The following is a 26,738-nucleotide window of genomic DNA, read 5'->3' as shown; positions in this document are numbered from 1 at the left end:
CTTCACGATGTCGTCATCCGTTACCAACACTCTTCCATCCTCACCCTTGATGCACCTCACCTGATTGAAATCTCTACTCTTCCTTTCTCTCATCTTAGCCATCTTAAATATAGTTTTCTTTTAAAATTTTTTTTTTTCTCATCTTTCCTTTGCAGATGACCTCATGATCTTTTCTAAGGCTGACCCTTCCTCCATCTCTTCCATTATGTTCTCTCTTCATCTCTTTGAAAGCCTCTCTAGTCTCAGGATCAATCTCTTGAAGTCCCACATATTCCTCTCAGGAGTTTCAGATTCTGATAAAGAGCACCTCCTCCGCCTTATGGGGTTTCCCTTGGTTCCCTTCCAATCAAATACCTTGGTCTTCCTCTTATTCCTTCTAGGTTAACTGGTCATCACTATACCCCTGTGCTTGACCTTATCCATAAACGGCTCCAACTCTGGAAGGGTAGACTCCTCTCCCTCACTAGTGTGGTATCTAATGTCTCCCCAAAACCACAATTAAGGCAATGGAATCCCTCTTTTATGCCTTCCTTTGGAAAGGCAAAGAATGCTCCAAATTCATCCATCCTATTAGCTGGGCTTCTATTTGTCGTCCCAAATCTGAAGGAGGCCTCGGTATCCGTAGGATCCGCGATTTCTACTCTGCGGGTATCCTCAAGCTTATTTGAAAAATATCCTCTAAACATGACTCCATCTAGGTCAACTGGGTATACTCCTACCTCCTCAAAAAAGACTCCATTTGGTTAGCCCCCATCCCAGCAGATACCTCTTAGGATTGGCGTAAAATTCTCTCCTTCATCCTTGAGCCCTCAGAGCAACCTCCTTCAAGATCGCCAATGGCTCATCCATCTCCCTTTGGCTTGATCCCTGGCACCCCTTAGGTGTCCTCTTCAATCATCTTGGAGCCCGCATTGCTCACTCCTCTGGCATCCCCAAGCATTCCCCCCTGTCTTTTATTATTTCCAATGGCCAGTGGTCTCCCCCTTCCCCCTTTCCCTTGTGCCTCTCTCCCTTCCCCTCCCCCCTCCCCCCTCGCCCCTCGCCCCTCCTCTCTTTCGGACAAGATCATTTGGTCCCCCTCTCCCAATGGCCTCTTTAGCTGCAGCTCCGCTTGGGACTTTGTTAGGACCCGTGCTCCCTCTGTCCTTTGGCATAAACTTGTTTGGTTCAAAGGTCACATCCCCCGCCACAGCTTCAATGTTTGGAGAGCCCTAAACAACTGCCCCACCCAAGCCTTTCTCCTTCACCGTCATATCCCTGTCCCCCACTTCTTGTATCCTTTACTGGAATGGTATTGAGGATGTCAACCATCTCTTTTTTTTTCTTGCCCTTTTCCCTCCTCCATCTGGAAAAAAGCCCTCCTTTCCATCTGGCCCTGCAGTAGAAATCCTTTACCCTTCGCCTGGGAGTGGCTTTGGTTGGATATGACATTTTCAAGCAATTCTATTTGTGACTCAGCAGGTAAGAAATTGCAAAAAACTTCAAATCTGGAAAACTACTCCAGAACAGAGTACCATCAGTAGGTGTTGAAATAGACAAATTCTGACATAAAAATAGGTCCAATGAGGCTGAAACTGAGCTCCTCAGATAGTACGAATCAACCCTTATAACCTTGGATCAGAATAGAAACTTGATATGAAGTGATTTGATTTGCAGAAATCTGATCCAGATATCATCCGTAAGCTTGGAGAGCAAAAAGAAATCTTCAAAAGCACCTTCGATTGCCGAGGGAATCCCTGGTGAGCAATAATAGACAATAATGACCCTAGTTTTATTATTGTATCTATTAAAAAATTATTTATCTACCCGTGTCCCCCTTTGGATAGTCCGCCGTGTTAGAGTTCCTGTATGATATACATATTGTTTCCTCCCTTTCCTACAAGGTTGGCCTTTTAGAGGAAGCGGTTCCAACATGGTATCAGAGCAGGAAGGGGTCATTGTATCGAGTCCCTCTCGGAGCGGGTAGGTGTTAAAAAATTATTTATCCACCTGTGTCCCCCTTTGGATAGTCCTCCGTGTTAGAGCTCCTGTATGATATACATATTGTTTCCTCCCTTTCCTACAAAGTCGGCCTTTTAGAGGAAGCGGTTCCAACAGTATCCTAATAAACTAGGGTCTAATCTTCATGGAAGGCGGGATAGGTTGCTGCAAACTTTCAACCGAGAACTTCTTGGAATCTCAAAATCAGAATCGATGGAAGAGCACTGATACAGAGTGAGCCAGTGATAGACTCAAGAGTGAGAATTCTATCGCTGGCTAGGATGTATTTATAAGAGTAAACAGAAGTACAAGATAATAGAAAAAGGAAAGTCAATTTAGACTAGGAAACTAACTAGAAAATAAATAACTTAATGTTAAGAATAGTTGTATCAGGGGTATATATGTACATAACCCCTATTTTATGTACTTTGTGTCATTTGTATAAGGCCAAGGGCCTGAGTGTAATTATATATTCTTTTCAATATAAGCATGTTAGTCTCTTGTTTTGAGACATAACACACCAAACCAAAACCGTGGCTGCTCTCTTCAGTTTTCTTCTCTTCTCCTTCTTGCACTCTAAAAGATAACATGGTATTAGAGCATTGATCCTGCTGTTTGCAAGTGTTCGAAGGAAGTTTGGGGAGTGAAGAAGGTCTTCTTTCACTTGGTTGCTGCTGCTGTTCGAAGGTCTGGTTAGGTTATCTTCTCCAACTTGTTTCTCTCTTGTTTGGAAACCAAATGGATTGATTCTTAGTGCTTTAGTTTCGTTTGGGGGTCCTCTTTGATCTCCCTGGCTCCTCTTAAGCCTTCTGCAAGCATCCATTCATCCACAAGAGAACTCGGTTTGGCTGTTCTGCCCAGAATTTCCGCCAGCTAGAGTTTAGATTGGCACCTGCTCTTCAATAGAGCCTAGTTTGGCATTGTTTATGGTTCATTTGCATCGTTTTTTGGTAAGGAGCATTACTCATTTTACTCCGCTGCTGTTTGAGTATTTTTTGAAGATCTACAAGTGTTGCTAGCCTTTTTTGGCTATTGTTTGCCCTGTTTTGTGCTACTGTTTTGAGAGAAATCTGTTTGCTTGAAGTGCTGCTGTTTACATCTTCTAAGTGGTTGATTTAAGATCAAATATGGGTGAGAAAAATGTTGAAACACCCTTGCCCCTTGTGGAAACAGCTCCTTCTCTCCCTTCTTCCTTTGAGAGCCCCAATATCCAACTTCCTATTGCCAAGCTTAAGAACCACAACTATTTGGATTGGTCCCGATCCATGAAATTGATTCTTCGGTGTAGGGGGAAGATGGGATACATCAATGGCAGCATCAAGGCTCCCCTCCCTAATGACCAAGGATACTCCAAATGGGACACTGAGAATGCTCTTGTGATGGCCTGGCTTCTTTTCTCAATGAAGCCTGAGATTGGAAGAAGATTTATGGGCAAGGAGACTACTGTAGAGAGGACTGAATTAGGGTAAGACTTGGATAATCAATGTGATCACCAAGCACTTCTATTTATAATCATAATGAATGAATAAAAAAGATTACAAAATCAATGTGGGACTAAAACGAAATAATAAACACAACTAAGAAAGAAGAAAGGTCCAGAATACCCCTACGGTATTCTGGACATATAACTAACACTCCCCCTCAAGTTGGAGCATATATATCATGCATGCCCAACTTGACTAAGATAGGATGAAACAGCTTGCTACTCAATCCCTTAGTGAACACATCAGCTAGCTGATCAGTAGACTTCATAAAGAGAACACAAACGAGGCCAGCTTCAAGCTTCTCCTTGATGAAATGTCGGTCAACCTCCACATGTTTAGTACGATCATGCTGGACAGGGTTATGAGCAATGCTAATGGCTGCTTTGTTGTCACAATAAAGCATTATTGGAAGATGGACAGCAACACCAATATCCTGCAATAATCCTCTAAGCCACAGAAGTTCACAAATTCCTTGTGCCATTGCGCGGAACTCGGCTTTAGCACTAGACCTTGCCACAACATTCTGCTTTTTGCTACGCCATGTGACAAGGTTCCTACCCATAAAGGAACAGTAGCCAGAGATAGATTTTCTGTCAGGAGAACCAGCCCAATCGGCATCAGTATAGGCTTCAATCTTCAAGTGACCATTGGGAGATAGAAGGATTCCCTTTCCCGGAGCAGACTTTAAATACCTCAAAATACGACGGACTGCATCCATATGAGAGGAATAGGGATCATGCATGAACTGACTCACCAAACTTACAGCAACTGCAATGTCAGGGCGTGTGTGAGAAAGGTAGATTAGTTTGCCCACTAACCGCTGATAAGCACCCTTGTCAACAAGCTCACCCTCTTTCTCCCTAAGTTTTGTAGTAGCTTCCATAGGAGTATCTGAAGGATGACAGCCAAGTAGCCCTATCTCAGTCAATAGATCAAGGACATATTTTCTTTGAGAAAGAAAGATGCCCTTTGAAGATCGAGCAACTTCTATCCCTAGAAAATATTTTAGGGGACCAAGATCTTTGACCTCAAACTCAAGGCCAAGAAGAATTTTCAAATCCCTGATTGCAGCATCATCATTACCCGTGACCACAATATCATCCACATAGACTATGAGAAAAGTAACCTTGTTACCAAGCCGTCTGATAAACAAAATGTGATCAGCATTGCTCTGCTTGTAACCTGCTGAAATCATAGCCTTATGAAATCTGCCAAACCAGGCCCTAGGTGACTGCTTAAAACCATAAAGGGCACGCTTCAATTTACAAACCCTGCCCTCAGTCCTGTCATCAGAAAAACCTGGTGGAATGTCCATATATACCTCCTCCTCAAGCTCTCCATGGAGGAAGGCATTTTTGACATCTAACTGCTGAAGATCCCACCCAAGATTTGTAGCACAAGATAATAACACCCTGATGGTATTGAGCTTTGCCACTGGTGCAAAGGTCTCCTGATAGTCAATTCCATAAGTCTGAGCGAAGACCCATCTACATCCCACTGGTTTTTTCCCTGAAGGAAGAGCCACAAGATCCCACGTATTATTTTTGTGTAGTGCTCTCATTTATTCCAACATTGTTGCCTTCCACTTTCCATCTGTAGATGCTTCCTGCCAATTTCTAGGAATTGAGATAGAGGAAAGAGAAGATACAAATGCACGAAAAGAGGGAGAAAGAGAGTTATAAGAAACAAAATGAGATATGGGATGTAAAGTGCAAGTCCTAGTACCTTTGCGAAGTGCAATAGGTAGGTCGGAAGGAGATGGATCACCAGGAGATGTAGGATCTGTGTCTGGAGCCGGCAATTGGATGGGTACTGGTGCTACAATGGGATGCAACTGCCCTCTGGTGGATCTGCCCCTTGTATAGGTGATCATGTTGAAGTTGTCAATTCTCTTCTGAAATTCACCAATAGTTCTCTGGACTGGAGTCAGCTCCCCTTGAATAGGAATATTAACAACACTATTTTCTACGGTCTCCCCTTGTAAAGGATTCCCATTAGGTGAGGGAGGAACAGCTAGAGGTTGTTGGGCAGTCTCCAAAGTAGGATGGGCAGCATCCAAAGTTGGATGGGAAGCATCCAAAAAGGGCTGGGCAGCAGCCGTGGGTGGTAAAGGGGGTTGGACAGCAGCCGAGGGTGGTAAAGGGGGCTGGACAGCAGCCGAGGGTGCTAAAGATGTCTGGGCAGCAGCCAGAGGCACCTCAGGTAAAGGAATTTTGAAAGCCACATCTTCACCAGCACTCTCCCCCTGAAGAGGTGGCGAAGAATAATAAGAAATGGACTCATGGAAAATAACATCCATACTAACCACGGTACGGCGGGAAGGGGGATGGTAGCATTTATAGCCTTTCTGAGTTGGAGAATAACCCAAGAAAATACAACGGAGCCCCCGAGGTTCAAGTTTGCCTGGAGATTTGGTATCTCTAGCATAACACACACAACCAAACACCTTGGGAGGCATAATAAAGTAGGAATTGCCAATCAAAATATCAGAGGGGCTACGGGAGTGAAGGACCCGAGATGGCAGCCTATTGATGAGATAGGCTGCCGTGATAACCGCATCCCCCCAATATTGAAACGGGACATTCCTCGCAAACATTAATGCTCTGGCCATTTCTAATAAGTGGCGGTTTTTCCTTTCTGCCACACCATTTTGGGCAGGGGTATCAACACAACTAGTCTGATGAATGATTCCATGGTCAGCCAAATATTTTTGAAATTGTGATTCTTTATACTCTGTTCCATTATCACTTCTCAATATTTTGAGAGTAGCCTGGAACTGAGTTTGGACCATTTTATGAAAGTGTTGAAAGCATGGAAAAACTTGATTTGTTGTGTGTAAGAGATAGATCCATGTGTTCCTAGAATGACAATCAATGAAAGATACAAACCACCGATGGCCAGAAATAGAGGGTTTACGATTAGGGCCCCAAACATTAGAATGCACTAACTGAAAACAAGAAGAACTTCTTTTATTTCAAATAGGATAATTTGAACGTGCCTGTTTCGCCAGAACACACGCCTCACAAAAAAAGTCATCCTTAGTATATAGGGTGACCAAACTAGGAAATAAATGTGCTAAAATTCCTAAAGGGGGGTGACCTAACCTAGAGTGCCACTGGTAGAATTTAGAAGAGACCATTGAGTTCTGGTGTAGGGGAGAAGGTAATGGTGGTGGAGAGAAGCGACCATCATCAAGCAGGTACAATCCACCGTGCACTTTACCCAATCCAATCGTCTTCCCAGAGGCCAGATCCTGAAACACATAATGAGAAGGAAAGAAAGTAACTTTGCAGTTAAGATCACAAGTAATACTACTAATGGAAAGAAGGTTAGTAGTAAAATTAGGAATGTGCAAAACAGAAGTTAATGGAAGAGAGGAAGTGCAGTTGATGATTCCCTTTCCAGAAATAGATGAAAGGGAACCATCAGCTACCTTGACCTTGTCCTTCCCAGAAGTAGGAGAATAACTATGAAACAAACTAGAGGAACCGGTCATATGATCTGTAGCCCCAGAATCTATGATCTAAGGATGGGTGGCTACAGAAGCACAATGACCTCCAAAAGGAATACTTGACCGGGCAAAGTGTGAACCTGAATAAGCGGAAGAATTGGCAGTAGCAGATGTAGTAGAGGTAGTAGCAGCGGAAGACCTCAACATACGTAGGAGTGCCTGTAGAACATCCTGGGATAGACCAGTGTCAGTAGTAGGGGCTGTAGTATAGTCTCAGTCTGATGAGCCTTGGTCTTTATCTTTGTCTTGGTCTTGGCAGCCCTTTTTGCTTCAAAGTCAGCTGGTTTCCCATGAAGTTTCCAGCACTTCTCCTTGGTGTGATATGGTTTGTGACAGTGCTCACAAACAACAGTCCCTGTAGTAGAATCACCAAGAGAAGTAGTGTAACTAGGTGCAGGAGTGGGAGTAGCAGCAGCCTTGAGAGCAGATCTGTCAGTAATAGGAGGGTGCAACATGGCAGCCTTACGGTTCTCCTCAGATTAAACCAATGCATAAGATTGTTCAAGTGTGGGAAAAGGCTTATGGCCCAACACTTGAACACGAATGGGATCATATTTCACATTCAAACCAGCTAGAAAATCATAGACCCTAATCTTATCCATGTAGAGAGGACTGAATTAGGGTAAGACTTGGATAATCAATGTGATCACCAAGCACTTCTATTTATAATCATAATGAATGAATAAAAAAGATTACAAAATCAATGTGGGACTAAAACGAAATAATAAACACAACTAAGAAAGAAGAAAGGTCCAGAATACCCCTACAGTATTCTGGACATATAACTAACAACTGCCAAAGACGGTATTCTGGAAATATAACTAACAACTGCTAAAGACATTTGGGATAGTGTGGCCTGTATTTTTGATCGAGTTGGGGACTCTACAAAGGTGTACCAACTTCTCCAACAGATTGTTAGCCTACGCCAGGGTGATAGAAGCATCTCTGACTACTATAGTCTTGTTGTGGGCCTGTGGGAGGAGTATGATCACTATAGAGATCTTCAGCTGTGTTCTGATGATGAGGTCAAAGTGCACCGGTTGTTTGAGAAAGAGAGGGTCTTATTTCTCCTTGGAGGCCTTAATTCTGATTTTAAACCTCTTAGGGTACAAATCCTTGGCCGCCCAAGTCTTCCCTCACTGGAGGAGATGTGTGGATATCTACAGAGTGAGGAGACCCGTAGGGGTGCCATGGGGACTGCTCCTACTGTTGAGCACTCTGCTCTGGTTTCTTCCACCCCTCAGGACTCTACTAAGGGAGCTGATAAGGGGCTGCTAAGGGAGCTGCGAAGGGCCGCTGCTTATGTGATCATTGTGGCAAATCTGGGCATACGAAGGACTTTCGTTGGGATCTCCATGGGAAGCCTCCTTCTGGTTCCTCTGGGGGACTGAAAGGGCAAGGGAAGAAGGGACCTAAGGCTCATGTTGGAGTCCTTGAATCTGATCCATCCCCTCTTTTCAAAGAAGACATTGCTGCATTTCGCCGGATTGTGGCCCATCTGGATGGTTCCTCTGCTACTCCTACATCTACTGCACTGCAGGCCTCTTCCACCTCCGATACTACACCTTGGGTCATTGACTCAGGTGCCACGGATCATATGACTGGTAGGTCTCAGCTGTATAACTCATATTCTGTTTGTTCTGGGAAAGATAAGGTAAAAATTGCTGATGGTTCCTTTTCTTCTATTTTTGGTAAGGGAGATATCCAGGTTGCAGTGTTGTACCACTTTTACCCTTGAAGTCTGTCTTTCATGTTCCCAACTTTGCTACTAACCTTCTTTTAGTTAGCCAATTGACTAAATCTTTGAACTGCTTTATCACCTTCTTTCCTACCCATTGTCTCTTTTAGGATTTAGTAACGAGGAGGGTAATTGGCAGTGGTCGTGAAGCTAACGGCTTGTATGTTTTAGAGACTGGTGCTTCCCCTGTTGTGCAAGCTCAGTCCTATGTTTGTGGGCAAGAAGGTGGACGTACTCAGGAGGATATTTTGCTTTGGCATCGTCGTTTGGGGCACCCTTCCTTTTCTATTATGAGGAAATTGTTGCCACATTTATTTACTTCTTTTCCTGTCACTCATGTTTTTCATTGTGAACCTTGTCTATTTGCCAAAAGTTGTAAAACAGTTTATCCATCTACTGGATATAGATCTACTTCACCTTTTCATCTTATTCATACTGATGTTTGGGGACCTTGCCTTGTTACCTCTTTGCGTGGCTTCCGTTACTTTGTTTCTTTCATTGATGACTATTCTCGGGTTACTTGGGTTTACCTTTTGAAACATAAGAGTAATGTCTATGTTGCATTTAAAAATTTTTATGAGTTAGTGTATACCCAATTTCACACTCGGATCCAAATTGTCCGCTCTGACAAAGGTGGGGAGTATATGTATAGTGGTTTGGAAACCTTTTTTTCTGACCATGGCATTATTCATCAGGTGGCATGTGTTGATACCCCATAACAAAATGGGGTGGCTGAAAGGAAAAATCGCCATCTCCTTGAAGTGGCTAGATCCCTTTGGTTTACCATGCATGTTCCAACAACCTTTTGGTCTGATTCCGTACTCACTGCTGTCTTTCTTATTAATCACATGCCTTCTAGTGTCTTGAACTTCAAGGTTCCTCTTGATGTTCTACTCTCAAGGTCTTCTTCTTTTTCTCTTCCTCCAAGGGTGTTTAGTTGTATTTGCTATGTACATATTAGCAAATTTGCCCGCACTAAATTGGATCCTAAGGCCCTAAAGTGCATCTTTCTTGGGTATTCCTCCAACTCCAAAGGGTATAAATGCTATCATCCTCCTACTCGTCGGTGGATTCTCTCCAAAGATGTCCATTTCTTTGAAACCATACCGTATTTTCAGTCACCTCTTCAGGGGGAGTGTTCATCTCTTGGTGGTGGTGTTGAGGGTGAAGAGGTTCCCGAGTTTGTTTCATTTCCTTTCCCCTCTCTTGTCCCTGTTTCCCCTTTTCAGATTGACAAAGGAAAGAAAAATTCTGTGGATACTGTTGTTGAGGGGGAACCCTTTATGGATACTGTTGTTCAGGGGGAGCCTCCTAATGCACAGGAGAACAGAGAATAGGGGGAGCTACTGGTGTATACAAAGGACAAGAGAAATCCTTCTTCATGGCTTCCTATAAAGAAGACCTACCAAAATCCTTCTTCGTCTCCTCATCCTGAGCCTCCATTCATCGAGACAGGTATACCTTCCTCTACTTCTACATCCTCAGACTCAGATCTTCCTATTGCTCACCGCAAGGGAACTCGGGCATGTACTAATCCCATTGCCAAGTTTGTTTCCTATGATTCTATCTCCCTTACAGGTATAGCCTTCACTGTGGCTATCTCATCCATCTCTATTCCCAATAATGTAGTGAGGCTATGGCAGATCCAAAATGGAGAGAAGCAATGAACACAGAAGTGTTGGCTCTTGAGAAGAATCACACTTGGGACCTTGTTGAACTCTCTAAAGGGAGAATCCCTGTTGGATGCAGATGGGTATTCACAGTCAAGTTCAAGTCTGATGGTACTGTGGAGAGATATAAGGCAAGACTTGTTGCCAAGGGTTATACACAGGTGTATGGCATTGACTATCAGGAAACCTTTGCTCCGGTGGCCAAGCATAACTCCATTCGTGTACTTCTCTCAAGGGCTGCAAATCTTGATTGGCCATTGTACTAGCTTGATGTAAAGAATGCATTGTTACATGGTGACCTAGAAGAAGAAGAAGTATATATGCACTCTCCTCCTGGGTTCAAGCATCCTGGTGACAATGGGAAAGTGTGTCGACTTAGGAAGGCTCTCTATGGACTCAAACAGCCTCCCAAGGCTTGGTTTGAGAGGTTTAGACAAGCCCTCCTACAAAATGGGTATACTCAAAGTTAAGCTGATCACACTTTGTTTATACAAAGGAAGGGTAGCACTATTACAACTCTCATTATTTATGTTGATGACATTGTGTTCACGGGAAACAGTGAAGCTGAAATCTCAAAACTTAAGCTTTATTTGGCTCGGCAGTTTGAGATCAAAGATCTCGGTCCATTGAAGTATTTTCTGGGGATTGAAGTTTCAAGATCCAAGCAAGGGATCAATGTTTGCCGAAGGAAGTTTGTCCTTGATCTACTTACAGAGACAGGCTACTTAGGATGCAAATCAATCTCCTCCCCTATTGAGCAGAATCACAAACTAGGGGAGGATTATGGTGAACCTCTTGTGGATGCTGAAAAATATCAGAGATTAGTAGGCAAGCTAATCTATCTCTCCCTCACCAGACCTGACATAACCTATGCTGTTAGAGTGGTGAGTCAGTTTATGCATGCACCTAAGGTGGGACATCTTGATGCAGTTTACAGGATCCTCAGGTATTTGAAGTCATGCCCTGGAAAGGGTCTTCTCTTCTCTAGGAATGGTCACTTGAGAATCGAAGTTTATACAGATGCTGATTGGGCCGGGTCTATTTCTGATAGAAGGTCCACCTCTGGATACTATACTTTTGTTGGGGGAAACTTAGTCACCTGGAGAAGTAAGAAGCAACCTGTGGTAGTAAGGTCAAGTGCTGAAGCAGAGTTTAGAGCCATGGTTCATGGTGTGTGTGAAATCTTGTGGTTGAAGAAACTTGTTCAAGAATTGGGGTTTGAGACAACTGAGCCTATGAGTCTCTACTGCGATAACAAGGCAGCAATAAGTATTGCTCACAATCCGGTTCAACATGGCAGGACAAAGCATGTTGAGGTTGACAGACACTTTATCAAGGAGAAGATAGAATCTAAGACTATTTGTACTCCTTTTGTGAAGACAAATGAACAAGTGGCAGACATCTTCACCAAAGGACTTAGCTCTCATCACTTCAGTTTTGTGTTAGACAAGGTGGGTATGTATGACATATACCACCTAGCTTGAGGGGGAGTGTTAAGAATAGTTGTATCAGGGGTATATATGTACATAACCCCTGTTTTATGTATTTTATGTGTCATTTGTATAAGGCCAAGGGCCTGAGTATAATTATATATTCTTTTCAATATAAGCATGTTAGTCTCTTGTTTTGAGATATAACATACCAAACCAAAACCGTGGCTGCTCTCTTCAGTTTTCTTCTCTTCTCCTTCTAGCACTCTAAAAGATAACACTTAACACTCTCTCCTGATGGAAACAACTTCCAATTGTGAGTGACACACAATACTCTACTGCTGGCTATAGGAATATAGGAATGGGTCCAATATGAGTACACACGACACCCTATAGGACCAACTACAATATCTCAACATAGCTGTTTCAAGCTGGAGTGTTAAGAATATTGTGTTTAGTAGTAGTGCAGGGGGGATATATTATAAATGTTTTGTTTCTGTGAAGGACTTATACGTAATTATGTACAAGTTATGTCCTTGGTAGTTATTATGTGTTTTGCCCTTACTTGTAGATACTGTTAATTGATCTCTTGTAAGTAAAGGTGGCAGCTCACGGTTAGAATAACTTGTCTAATTGTGAGTCCTGTTTCCCCCCTCTTCTTCTCTTCATATTTCTCTGCACAGGTACTGGTTTCACCTAGTTCTGATATTATAACAGGCCCAAATCCAATTCAATTTTTGCATAACCCATATGAATCATATAAACATTTTGTTTAATTGCATTCGCTGCCCAATTTATTTAAATGGAATCTAATACGTCTAAACATAGAAGATCTGCATGATAAGCATTATTATGTTTCTGTTTTCCTACTACCACCCACAGGTTTATATCTATGCGATCTATGACATTTTAACACTAATTATATTCATTATGTCTCAAAAATAGGCCTTGCTATAATAGATTACCTAACAAACTACAACCTAATAAGATGAAACTTAACCACATTTTACAAATGTAAGTTTTGAACCATAGTACTTTGCATATAATCCAACATGTGTTCACCAACCATTTGTACATTGCAACTTGCAAGCGAATGTAAAAAATTCTTTACAATTCCATACAGTATGCTCCCAGTATTCATGTGAAGGTGGAGACCTAGTTTCAATGTGCTTGTTACCACATAAACGTAGCTCATGTAGAAGTAGTTGGGTCTGTGAAGGAACAACCTGAATATTGTGAGTACAAATAACTCGAGTACTTTTGTCCATTAGAGGACCCTGGATACAATTGTATAATATCCAATGAGCCACTTGAGCATCAACTGCACTGAGAACATCATCAAGCAAGAATATGTCGGATCCATGATACACAGCCCTGCCAATTTTTCAATTTCATGACAAGGATCTTAGAGAAAATGAAAGAACTACTCCAGGGTTGGATTGTATAAAGTTAGCCACATCAGAGTAGCAAAATGAGAATATTCTACCTTGCCAGTGCGAGACGTGCCCTCTGCCCACCTGATATGTTAACTCCTTTCTCTCCAACATAAGCTAGGTCACCACCAAGCATTTGTGAAATATCTACATCCAGTGCACATGTCTGTAATACCTCTTTATATCTTCTCACAAAAGAAAATCAAGAAAAAGAACAAGTTTCCCATCAGGGTTTCCCTTCCAAAAATATTGATTTAATTCACCAATAAAACAAGAGCAAAGGTTTCCCACTTCCATTGCATATCATAGCAGCATATGAGAACTAGACTTCTAACAATTGAAGACTGGGGATAGAGGACATGCAAAGAAAATGGAAAAGAGCTCCAATGAAATGACAAAACTATTGAAGTTGATGTGTGTAAACCTTTCTGCATGGTAGTCCTTTCCAAGCAAGATATTATCACGTATTGTGCCTGACAGAATCCATGGAACCTACAATATTGATAGGCAACTCAGAGAACTAAGTACTTTTATGTAAGAAAACATAAGAAAAAACAAGGCCATGCCTGGAAGATTATATAAACCTGCGGAACATATGCTATCGATCCAAATGAACGTATGGATCCATGGGTGAGTTGCATTTCTCCCAAAATTGAATTCAACAGGGATGATTTACCTGAACCAACCTGATCATAGATATTCAAAGCCGAAGTTCAGGGGTGAAATTCGTGGATGTATTAGAGTTCTTCTTCACAAGCAAACTACATAGAAATTTTAGATCACCAAGAACCTAAACAAGTGCCATCGTATTTCATTTTCTACAATCCATGTAAATAGAATATGTGAGGATTGAAGTAGTGAGAAAGCTTAGAAAATTTAATGACTAAATAAAAATATAGGACCCTAGATAGAGTATAATCTTGGAACAGGATTCATACAGCAGAATTCAAATAGATGTGAACTAATAATGACCCCAATTGGCACCAACTCACCCTGGTTTCCATCTTATCGATAGAAAATTATTCCCCAATTTGTTTTCATTCTTCTGTTATCTAATTCTAAAGATATAATCAAAGCTATGGAGAATGCATCTTAGATACCTTAACTATTTATTGTTAGCAGTGTAGAGGAAAATATAGAGATTTGTATAATGTAAGCAGAAGACACAATAGTGCTCCTGATCCACTGCTAATCCTTCCAGAGATGCTGTGGCCACAGCATTGTTTCCATTATTATCATCATTGCTATAAAATTTTATTAAATAGAAGATCTACTTCAATGTCATGCTATAAAATGAAATAACCAAATGTAAATGAATCACAGTACACAAAATCCAGCTGGTTGAGTAAAATGACCTTACATTTGAAAGAACTGAACTGTAGATAGCTTGCATCATGCCATTTTAGAATTTCACCATAAAGAACAATTGTTTTTTGACTTCAATGAAATTAGTGATCAAACACTTCAAAGAAAATTTTGGAATTTGATTACCCTTGTTCTTTTTATGAGTTCATTTGATTAAATATTAACATAAGAGATAGAAGCAAAGTTAAACAACGTCTTACACTGCAATGACATGGTTACTTATACTTCCTCATGTTTAGTTTTTCTTTTAGAGGGTGCAATGTATTGTGGAAGTCTTTGTTGTTGCAGGTTTATCACCAAACTGGGCTTCTTTCCCTAGAAATAAGTCTAGGGTTGGGTTATAGACATGTTGGGCCTTTGGTCCCATGGGTTTTCTATGTAATAGGCCACTTTTATGGGCCTAAAGTTGGGGTACATAAGTTGCATACGGGATTAGCCCTATATTTAGTTTATTTTCATGTTTTAGGGTTTTAAATTGAACTGGTTGAACCACTGGTCCAATTTAATTGATTTTAGAATATTCTTTTAGGATAGAATCTTCTTAAGTTTTATTTTAGGGTCCACACCTCTACATGAATTTTAAAGAGGGAGTGTTTTGTATTTAGACTCAGCCAAGAATTAGGGATTTCCTATTCCTAGGCTGCATAGGAATTTAGGCATTTGGCCATTATAAATAAAGGCAAACCGTGGGGCTCCTTTTTACCTCACTGTTTATGAAATTTCTCTCTTGCAAGCTGCTGCAATTGTTCTTCTACTGAAGATTTGCTTTGTGTATGATCAAAGCTGGTGGGATTGGTGTGTGATCCAATGGACACCTTGGGGTGTGAGGCCTGGGTGGTTCGTTGGTGGGATTGGTGTCTGATCCAATCGACACTCTGTGGTGTGAAGCCCGAGTGGTTCTCTTCAAATTCTAGTTTAAAGTTCAAGTTCCAAGATCCAATTTTTATTCAAGCTACTGCCATTACAAGCTGCTGCCGATTACTCCTGCTACTGCAAGTAAGTGTGCCAGCATCCCCATCCTCATACTTCTTCTAGACCCTCCACAGCCCAACCCTAATCTCCCCCTATTAATTTTTTACTGTTTTCCACACTCTAAATTCTGCCCAGACTTAACCCTCCATCAGAATTACATCAAATTCAAACCACAGCATCTCCGGCATAGCCTCTCCACTCAATCCACACCTCTGCCCCCTTACAGTCATCTAAACCCTAGATCCTCCATTACCACATTAAACCCCAAAACCCTAATCTATAGCCCAGCCAATTCTAACCATCAAAACCCTACCCCAGCCTAACCGAATCTCACTCTCACTCCCCCTAGCACTTGATCCAAGCCTTGGACCCATCCCTCCATTGTAAACCCTAGAATCCATTAATTTACTATTTTTTAAAATCCGAAACCCTAACCTGCTGCCTAGCTAGTTTACACACTTCCGCTCATCAAACCATCAGAGGACCTTCACTGATAGACTCCCCTACATCTGCCTAGCATAACCAACACCTCAAACCCCAACCCTAGCCCTAATTTTGACCTAAAATCATATTTTACCCCAATCGGACTACCAGTTCATATCAGATCCTGGTGTACTGGCTCCTAGTTGGTCTCCTACCAATCTAGGACTACATTAGAAAGTGTGTGAGCACTTCTCCCCTACCCCTCTCTTCTCTTTTCTCATGTTATTGCCACGGTTCTTTTCAAGGGTACTGTTTATACCAAAACATCCCTCCTATCTCTTCTCTTCTTTATTCTCTCTTTCTTTCTCCATCGCAAGATGCAAGCTACTGGACTATCCCAACCAAAAAGCTCTTAACCCCTGGATTGTCAGGAAAACCTCCTTAAAACTGAGCTTGTGTTGCAGCCAATCAAATCCTTGGTTTCTCGTAGGATTAGGATGGCCTGGCTGCATTAGTTGAATGGTAGAAAAGAATTCATGTTGCTGACCCCATTTAGATGGGAAAAAGGTGTTGGAATATGTTGAAGTACTGTTCATGTGACACTATTCATGTGAACAGTGATTTGGTTGATATGTGTATCTTCTATTTTCCTAGTCCTAGTTGGAGTCCTAGTTTCTAATTATGTCAAGTCCTAATTCTACTGTGAGTTGTTAGTCTTAGTTTCAGTTTGAGTTGTTAGTTCTCGTTCTTTTCCTATTGTAACTTGGAATTCTATCATGATTAGGAATTCCTAATCTGATTAGGAATTCCCCTTTCTATTGTAATTTGAGATAATAAATACAAGCATTATGAGGGAGACTGATAAGTTTAACAGTTCTCCCTCATAATGCTTGAATTTATAATCTCAAATTACAATAGAAAGGGGAACTCCTAATCAGATTAGGAATTCCTAATCATGATAGGATTCCAAGTTACAATAGGAAAAGAACTAGAACTAACAACTCAAATTGAAACTAAGACTAACAACTCACAATAGAATTATGACTTGACCACATATCAACCAAATCACTATTCACGTGACCCTCAAGTTGGATTATACAAATAAGTAAAGAAAGAAGATCCAGCTTGAACTAAAAGGAAAAAAAAGAACTCCATAATAATGCAAACACTCCCCCTCAAGTTGGCGCATACAAGGTATCAATGCCCAACTTGAACAAAATGAAAAGAAACTAAGTTGCAGCAGAATCCAGCATTATGAGGGAGACTGATAAATTTAACAGTTCTCTCCTCTTCCTCATCTTCTTCTCTTTCTCTCTTCTTCCTCCATTCTCGGTTCTGGTTTTCTTCATCTATATTCTCTAACAGATTATATGGGCCAGAATACCGTGGGGGGTATTCTGGACTTTTTACTGCTTTATTCTTGTTTCTATTAAGTGGGTTTAGTCCCACATTGCTTACATGTAATTCTGTCCTCTATTCTCAATAATATAAATAAAGGGCTTGGGGTGACCATTAATCATCCAAGCATTCCTTTAGTTTTATTCCTGTTAACATGGCATCAGAGTAGGTTTCGGAGTAGGGTTCTTCACAGCCCCATTCTCGATCTCTTTTCTTCTTCTTCACTTCTTTTCCTTCTCTCTACTCCATCAGGTTCACACTTTGCCCGGTCAGGTATTCCATTTGGGGGTCACTGTGCTTCTGTAGCTTCCCATCCTTGGATCATAGATTCTGGAGCTACAGATCACATGACCGAGTCCTTTAGCCTATTCCATCGTTATTCTCCCACTTTTGGGAAGACAAGGTCAAAGTAGCTCCCTTTCCTCCATATCTAGAAAAGGAATCATCAATTGTACTTCTTCTCTTCCTTTGTCCTCTGTTTTACATATTCTTAATTTTACTACTAACCTTCTTTCTATTAGTATTACTCGTGACCTTAATTGTAAAGTAACCTTTTTCCTTCCCATTGTGTTTTTCAGGATCTGGGCTCTGGGAAGACGATTGAATTGGGTAAAGTACATTGTGGATTGTACCTGCTTGAAGATGGTCGTCCATCTCCGTCACCATTACCTTCTCCACTACCTCAGAACTCCTTGGTCTTTTCTGAACTTTACCAATGGCACTCTAGATTAGGTCCCCCTCCATTAGGAATTTTAGCACATTTATTTCCTAGTTTGGTCACCCCATGTACTAAGGATGACTTTTTTTGTGAGGCTTGTGTTCTGGCCAAACAGAGACGATCAACTTATTCCTTATCAAATAAAAGGAGTTCTTCTTGTTTTCAATTGGTGCATTCTGATGTTTGGGGTCCTAGTCGTAAAACATCTCTTTTTGGTCACCGATAGTTTGTTCTTTTATTGACTATCACTCTAGGCACACATGGGGGTATCTTTTACCCACAAAAAATCAGGTTTTTGAGTGTTTTCGGCATTTTCATCAAATGGTCCAAACTCAGTTCCAGGCTACTCTCAAAATATTGAGAAGTGATAATGGAACTGAGTATAAAGAATCTCAATTTCAAAACTATCTAACTGACCATGGTATTGTACTATTGTTCACCAGACCAGTTATGTTGATACCCCTGCCCAGAATGGTGTGGCAGAAAGGAAAAACCGCCACTTGTTAGAGGTGGTCAAGGCTTTGATGTTTGCTAGACATGTCCCATCTCAGTATTGGGGAGATGCTGTCCTCACAGCTGCCTATCTCATCAATAGGCTACCTTCCCGGGTTCTTGACTCCCGTAGTCCAGCTAAAGTTTTACTGGGGAATTCGTCCTTTGTTGTTACTCCCAAGGTGTTTGGTTGCGTGTGTTATGCTAGAGATACAAAATCTCCGGGCAAACTTGAACCTAGGGGGTAACGTTGTATTTTCTTGGGTTATTCTCCAACCCAGAAGAGTTACAAATGCTACCACCCCCCTTCCCGCCGTACTTTGGTCAGTATAGACGTTATTTTTCATGAGACCGTTTCCTATTATTCTTCACCACCTCTTCAGGGGGAGAGTTCTAGTGAAGATGTGCTATCTTTTCAGGTTCCTCCTTTTCTAACCCCTACGGCTGTTGTCCAGCTACCTATAGCTGCTGTCCAGCCTCCTTTGACTGCTGCCCAATCTCCCTTGGCTACTGCCTAGCCTCCTCTGGCTATTCCCCCCTCATCCGAAGGGAGTCCTTTATAGGGGGAGACCATGCGAAAGAGTGTTGCTGATGTTCCTATTCAAGGGGAGTTGACTCCTGTCCAGAGAGCTATTGGTGAGTTTCAGAAGAAGATTGACAACTCCAATATGATCACCTATAAAAAGGGAAGCACCAAAAGGGGACAGCTTCAATCCACTGTAGCACCAATACCTATCCAGTTGTTGGCTCAAGATCCAGATTCTTCTTCTCTTGGTAAGCCCTCTTCCTCCGACCTATCTATTGCTCATCCCAAAGGTACTAGGACTTGCACTCTGCATCCCATACCTCGTTTTGTTTCTTATAGTTCTCTTTCTCCTTCTTTTCGTGCATTTATATCTTCTCTTTCTTCTGTTTCCATTCCTAAAAATTGGCAGGAAGCATCTACAGATGGAAAGTGGAAGGTAGCAATGTTGGAAGAAAGAATAGCACCACATAAAAATAATACGTGGGATCTTGTGGCTCTTCCTCCAGGGAAAAAACCAGTTGGATGTAAATGGGTCTTTGTGGTCAAACAGAAGGTAAATGGGACAGTGGATCGGTATAAGGCACGACTGGTTGCAAAGGGGTTCACTCAAACTTATGGAGTTGACTATCAGGAGACCTTTGCACCAGTGACGAAACTCAACACCGTAAGGGTGTTATTATCTTGTGCTGCAAATCTTAGGTGGGATCTTCAGTAGTTGGATGTAAAGAATGCCTTCCTCCATGGGGAGCTTGAGGAAGAGGTATACATGGATGTTCCACCAGGTTTCTCTGATGACAAGACCAGGGGCAAGGTCTGTAAATTGAAGCGTGTTCTTTATGGTTTGAAGCAGTCACCTAGAGCCTGGTTTGATAGGTTTCACAAGGCTATGATTTCAGCAGGATATAAGCAAAACAATGTTGATCACACTTTGTTCATCAGACGAGATGGTGACAAAGTAACTATTCTCATAGTCTATATGGATGATATTGTGGTTATTGGTAATGATGGTGATGGTATCAAGAAATTGAAGCACTTCCTTAGCCGTGAGTTTGAAGTAAAGGATCTAGAGACTCTAAAATATTTTCTAGGGATAGAAGTTGCTCGATCTTCAAAGGGCATCTTTCTTTCTCAAAGGAAATATATCCTAGATCTATTGTCTGAGACTGGGTTGCTAGGTTATCATCCTTCAGAAACTCCTATGGAAGCTTTCACAAGACTTAGGGAGAAAGAGGGTGAACCTGTCGACAAAGGCTGTTATCAGCGATTAGTGGGCAAACTAATTTATCTCTCTCACACACGACCTGACATAGCCATTTCTGTAAGTTTGGTGACCCAGTTTATGCATGATCCTTATTCCTCTCACATGGAGGCAGTCCTTCGTATTTTGCGATATTTGAAGTCTGCTCCCAGAAAATTCTTCTCTCTCCCAATGGTCTGAAGGTTGAAGCTTATACTGATGCCGATTGGGCTGGCTCTATTGATAGAATTTCTGGCTATTGTTCTTTTGTGGGTGGAAACCTTGTCACATGGCGTAGCAAGAAGCAGAATGTTGTGGCAAGGTCCAATGCTGAAGCAGAGTTTCGTGCAATGGCACAAGGATTCTGTGAACTTTTGTGGCTTAGAGGATTGTTGCAGGATATTGGTGTTGCTGTCCATCTTCCCATGATGCTTTATTGTCAGTCATTAGCATTGCTCATAACCCTGTCCAGCATGATCATAGTAAGCATGTTGAGATTGACCGACATTTCATCAAGGAGAAGCTCGAAGCCGGACTCATCTATGTTCCCTTTGTGAAGTCTGCTGATCAGTTAGCCGATGTGTTCACCAAGGGGCTAAGTGGCAAAGTGTTTCTTCCTATCTTAGACAAGTTGGGCATGCACGGCATATATGCTCCAACTTGAGGGGGAATGTTGGATTATATGGGCCAGAATACCGTGGGGGGTAATCTGACCCTTTTTATTGCTTTATTCTTGTTTCTATTATGTGGGTTTTGTCACACATTGCTTACATGTAATTCTGTCCTCTATTCTCAATAATATAAATAAAGGGCTTGGGGTGATCATTAATCATCTAAGCATTACTCTAGTTTTATTCCTGTTAACAAAAGGCTTAGTTGATTTGAGTATAGTATAAAAATTGATGGCGGGAAGATCAGTCAATGATATGTCTATTAAAGCTCCTTTTCCCCTTCAGTGGTTTTATCTTTATATTTTCAATTAACCTTAGATTACAGAAATGATGAGGAAGACTTTGAACTCAATCTTCCTTTTTCCTTGCAAATTTAAGAAACTTATGGTGCAAAGACCTGAGTTTGAACTCACAACACAAACCTTGTCACCTACAAGCATCAGCCAGCACTCCTATCCCACACATGAGAGAGAGAGAGAGAGTGATAACAGATCTCTGAAAGAGAACACTGCTCTACTGCAATCCTTATGTAATGTCAGAACAAAGAATTTTAAAAAAGAAGATGAAGTATTGGGATCAATTACCTCTCCAATCACTACAACAAGGAAGCCCTTAGAAAGGTTAAGAGTTATTTGATTCAACACAGAGCTCTGTCCCTCATTACTTTTTGACCAACAACAGCATGCATCCCGGAAGACAACAGCATTACGTTGAAAGATAAAATCAGGCTGGTCTATGTTGAGTAATGTTGATGAAGAACCAGCTATCTGTACTGATTCTGAACTATGTTCAGAGCAGGAAAGGAAGCTGCTTAGCCGCCTGGTAGATATAAGGGCCTGGATTGTGATACAAAGCAGCATTTCAGTCAAGAAGGTTTAAAACATTGTGATGGCAGGCTATATTTCAAAGTAGCATGTGGAAAACTCACATCAATCAAACCATTAATGACCCATGGGAATGAATTTAGTGGAGAGATCAAGGTATTGAATAGAGCAAGACATGTGAACACCTGAAAACAAGGTATGCAGAGATGCATCAGTTTGCTCAAGCATGATATATTGTTCCTGAAGTATTGTTAGAAAACATCTGTTTGATAGCAATACCGTTGCAGCATCTAGTGTATTCCCCATCAATGTGAAGACTCCAAACGTGAACAGGGAGAAAAGTGTTGGAGTAGTTGCCCAAAAAAAAACACACCATGCATCCAAATACTTCCGTGTCTGACAGAAATTATTACAAGTATTAGAATTGGTTCTTTACTCAAAACTCAAAAGAAAGTCGGATATCCTTTAATTGAGCAGAAGTGGGAAATCTGAGCATTGATTATGGTCACATACAGATAAGTACTTCACTTCCATGGATCTTGTTTCCATCAACCAATTGGTAAATAGAAGGTCCCAGCCATACATCTTCAAAGTACGAATATTTTTCAAAAGTTCTCCTGCCCTTCTGACCCTATCTTGCAAAAGGCATGTTATCAAATGCATAATTATGGGCATAACAGGATATATATCAGTAAATTCATTGAATATAATACAGAACATAGCATATGAAGTAACAAGATCGTGTAAAATTTGTTGGATCCCACATCTGCTGTGAGTGGTATTGTGATAGTAGCAACCAAACTTTCCTAATTCAGTATAGGAAAAATGTGGCACAGAACCACCAACCTAATAGAAACTCAGCAGGCATCCTCAAACTCTATTTTTTTCACCCTTTTGAGATCTTTAAATCTGCAATAAGATATGATATTTGATAATTTTGTTGGATCCCACATCGGCTGTGAGTGGGATCCCCATTCCGTTCATATACCTAGTAGTACCTCCACTTAATAGATTGGTTAACTACAGAAAGGGGAAAATTCATATTCAAATCTAAATGTCACAACCGAGAACCATAACTCTTTTTTTTTTTTTTTTCTCTTCGGTGATGAGTAAAGATATATTGCTAATGGGAGAGAGAAACCAAATCAGAGATAGGCTGAAGTACACATCACACAGGATGAAGACCCATAAATAAACCCCCCCCCTCGAAAAATATAGAAACTGTAACAAAACTACCCATGAAATAGTCAAGAATAAAAGAGGGTTAGTTCCTCTCTATATCCATTCTTCACACACAATAAAATTCTGAAATCGTCCAGAAAATTAATAATTCATCAAGAGGATTCAACAGAGACCAACATTCCTCCAGTTCCATTTCCTTGAAACTCCTAAAGAGGATTGGGCATCAAATGATGCCCCATTCCTTAATTCAAATCACTGATTCACCCTGACATACCTGCAAAAAGACAATCTATAAAGATGGGCATACGTCAAGTGTGGAACGAAATCTATGCGAATCTTTTCAATGGGCAACTTATCTCAATAAATCACTTTCCATACACTCCGAAGGACTAAAGTATATATATATATATATATATGATGCATATTTCACACCTTTTCTGGTGCGTATCTCTATTGATGTCAGTGTTTCCAGACATGGAGAAAAATTCTATTATATTCCAACTATAAAGCAAGAAAAATCATAGAGTTGCACTAATAGTAGTGTTAGGATCTCATTCCGAACATGTTTATTGTGAAAAAAAAAACCAAAACCAGCAAAAGATGATCAAATTGGTCAAGATATTGAGAGGGATCCTCCAAACAGACTAAGTATAGCATATCTATTGAGAGGACCTACAAACTGCTGCAGACATGAGGAATACAACGTGAACTCTAACATGTAGGTCAGAAAATTATTATATACCTCTCATCCTTTTGCTTCATCATTTTCTCTGTTGCACTTGCAATCAGTGTAGCGATCCATCTATTAACTGCAAATGAAAATTAAGAAATTTAACATCCTATGACAGCCAAAATATGCTAGAACGGTTCAAACTTGAAAAGGGATCGATTCTAGCAAGAGAGAAGTAACTTACAGCAACAATGGAGAAGAAGAGTAGAGGAGAAGAGAGGAAGAAGAAGAAGAAGAGAGATTGGGAGAATAATCGATATGTGTGTTGAGTGATTCTCAACACATAATAACTTCATTAATTGAACTTCTGAAAATTACATAAGCCTCCCTAGGGAGGAAAGAAGAAATAAAAGAAAGAGCAATTAACAACTAAGACATGTCTTATAATATGACAATGACATAACTACCCTTACATACATAACTCTAACACTCCCCCTCAAGCTAAAGAATAGATATCATACATTCCCAACTTGCACAATAAAGTACTAAATAGGCTAGGACTGAGACCCTTGGTGAAGATATCTGCTACTTGATCACCTGTCTTCACAAAGGGAGTATAAATGCACCCAGAATCTAGCTTCTCTTTGATGAAGTGTCGATCAACCTCAATATGTTTGGTTTGATCATGCTGAACCGGATTATGGGCAATGCTTATAGCAGCTTTGTTGTCACAATAAAGTCTCATTGGCCCTTCAGCTTCAAAGCTCAAGTCTTGAAGAAGTCTTTTTAGCCATATAAGCTCACACACTCCATGAGCCATGGCCCTAAACTCAGCCTCTGCACTGGATCTAGCTACAACTGGTTGTTTCTTGCTCCTCCAGATAACTAGGTTACCACCCACAAAGGTACAGTACCCAGAAGTAGATCTCTTGTCAGAGACTGAACCAGCCCAATCAGCATCTGTATAGCCTTCAATCTGCAAATGGTCATGCCTGGCAAATAGAAGGCCTTTTCCTGGACAGGATTTCAAGTATCTAATGATGCGATACACCGCATCTAGATGTCCACTCCTAGGAGCATGCATGAACTGACTCACCACTCCAACTACATAAGAGATGTCTGGTCGAGTCAAAGAAAGATAGATTAGTTTCCCAACTAATCTTTGATACTTGCTTGCATCTATAAGAGAAGAACCACATTCATCACCAAGCTTATGATTCGGATCAATGGGGGAAGTTACTGGTTTGCACCCTATCATGCCTATCTCTTTCAAAAAATCCAAGACAAAATTCCTTTGGCAGATGTTGATTCCTTTCCTTGATCTAGATACTTCAATACCCAAGAAGTACTTCAAGAGTCCAAGGTCTTTGATCTCAAACTGTTTAGCCAGATAAGACTTCAAGCTGTTTATCTCCGCAACATCATTCCCCGTTACCACAATGTCATCAACATAGACAATGAGAGCTGTAACTGTACCATTACCTCTCCTGATAAACAAGGTGTGGTCAGCTTGACTCTGATAATACCCATTCTTCAGGATGGCTTGTCTAAATCTCTCAAACCAGGCCTTAGGAGACTGCTTGAGGCCATAGAGAGCTTTCTTCAAGAGACACACTTTCCCTTCAGCTGAGGGACACTTAAAACCAGGTAGGGGCTGCATGTACACTTCTTCTGCTAAATCTCCATGAAGAAATGCATTCTTCACATCTAATTGGTACATTGGTCAATCTTTGTTGGCTGCCACCAAAAGAAGAACCCTGATAGAGTTATGCTTAGCTACGGGGGCAAAAGTCTCCTGGTAGTCAATGCCATATACCTGACTATACCTTTTTGCAACCAGCCTAGCTTTGTACCTCTCCACTTTACCATCGGATCTATACTTGATTGTATAAACCCATCTGCATCCAACTGGAGTTCTCCCCCTAGGAAGATCAACTAGTGTCCAAGTATTGTTCTTCTCCAGAGCCACCATTTCCTTAGACATTGGTTGCATCCATTTTGGATCGGATAAGGCCTCTGTGACATTTTTGGGAATGGAAGAAGACTCAAGGGCAGTGGAAAAAGCAATACCTGTAGGAGAAATGGAGTCATAGGAGACAAACTGGGCTATGGGGTTAGTATAGGCTCTCTTCCCCTTTCTCATAGCAATGGGAAGATCTAATTCAGAAGGAGAAGAATTACCTGACTGAGTAGGATGAAACTAAGGATGTGGATCCAAAGAGGGGTTTTGGCAGGGTTGCTTATACCATGGTTGCTTCCCTTTTCCCTTCAACAAGGATTCACCTCTTGTGAATCCACCATCTTCTTTGAATCTTATTCCCTTGTATTTTGTTTTCCTGCTAGCATCACCACCACTACTAGCATCAATATCAACAACACCATCAGCATCATCAACAACATCCACTTCTTTGTACTTTCCAATATCAAATAGGAATGGGGAAGTGGAGGTAGGCAAGGGAGATAGAAAAGGAATGACATTAGCATTCTGTTCACTGCTAGTACTCTCCCCCTGAACAGAATGTTGAGTGGAAGAAAAATAAGAGATAGACTCAACGAAGGTGACATCTTTTGAGAGAAGTCGCCTCGGGAAGGAGGATGGTAACACTTATACCCTTTGGTTGAATCAGAGTAGCCCAAGAAGATGCACTTGAGGGCTTTGGGGTCAAGCTTGGTACGGGCTGATTTGTTGACATGAACATAACAAACACAACCAAAGACTCTTGGAGGCAAGGAGAAAACCGAGGATTGAGGAGAAAGAAGAGCCAGGGGGGATTTGGAGCCAAGAAGTGAAGTTGGCATCCGGTTAATAAGAAAGGCAGCGGTAAGAAGTGCATTAGACCAGAAAGTCTTAGGCACATGCATGCCAAAGAGAAGACCCCTGGTGATTTCCAGCAAATGGCGGTTTTTTCGCTCAGCCACCCCATTTTGCTGAGGAGTGTCAACACAAGCTAGTTGATGGATGATGCCATTATCAATAAAGAACTGTTGAAGCCCCCCATACATGTACTCACCCC

The 26,738-nt window shown here is 41.2% G+C and overlaps 1 protein-coding gene across 4 annotated transcripts in view; it reads right to left on the bottom strand.

The window, feature by feature from the left end:
- The window catches only part of LOC122656414 (ABC transporter C family member 13), a 139,975-nt gene that overhangs the window by 56,160 nt on the left and 57,077 nt on the right, over positions 1–26,738 (bottom strand). For all 4 annotated transcript variants that reach the window (XM_043850917.1, XM_043850918.1, XM_043850919.1 and 1 more), the window contains exons 14-22: positions 23,797–23,863; positions 22,386–22,503; positions 22,152–22,268; positions 21,977–22,057; positions 21,633–21,884; positions 13,831–13,932; positions 13,671–13,738; positions 13,300–13,431; positions 13,040–13,187 (exon numbers count right to left, since the gene is read on the bottom strand). In XM_043850917.1, coding sequence (XP_043706852.1) covers positions 13,040–13,187; positions 13,300–13,431; positions 13,671–13,738; positions 13,831–13,932; positions 21,633–21,884; positions 21,977–22,057; positions 22,152–22,268; positions 22,386–22,503; positions 23,797–23,863 — 1,085 coding nt within the window. The remainder of the gene's footprint in view (positions 1–13,039; positions 13,188–13,299; positions 13,432–13,670; positions 13,739–13,830; positions 13,933–21,632; positions 21,885–21,976; positions 22,058–22,151; positions 22,269–22,385; positions 22,504–23,796; positions 23,864–26,738) is intronic.

Source organism: Telopea speciosissima, chromosome 3 (assembly GCF_018873765.1).
Source record: "Telopea speciosissima isolate NSW1024214 ecotype Mountain lineage chromosome 3, Tspe_v1, whole genome shotgun sequence".
In the NCBI taxonomy this organism is placed as follows: Eukaryota; Viridiplantae; Streptophyta; class Magnoliopsida; order Proteales; family Proteaceae; genus Telopea; species Telopea speciosissima.
This window is presented reverse-complemented; position numbering and strand designations above follow the sequence as displayed.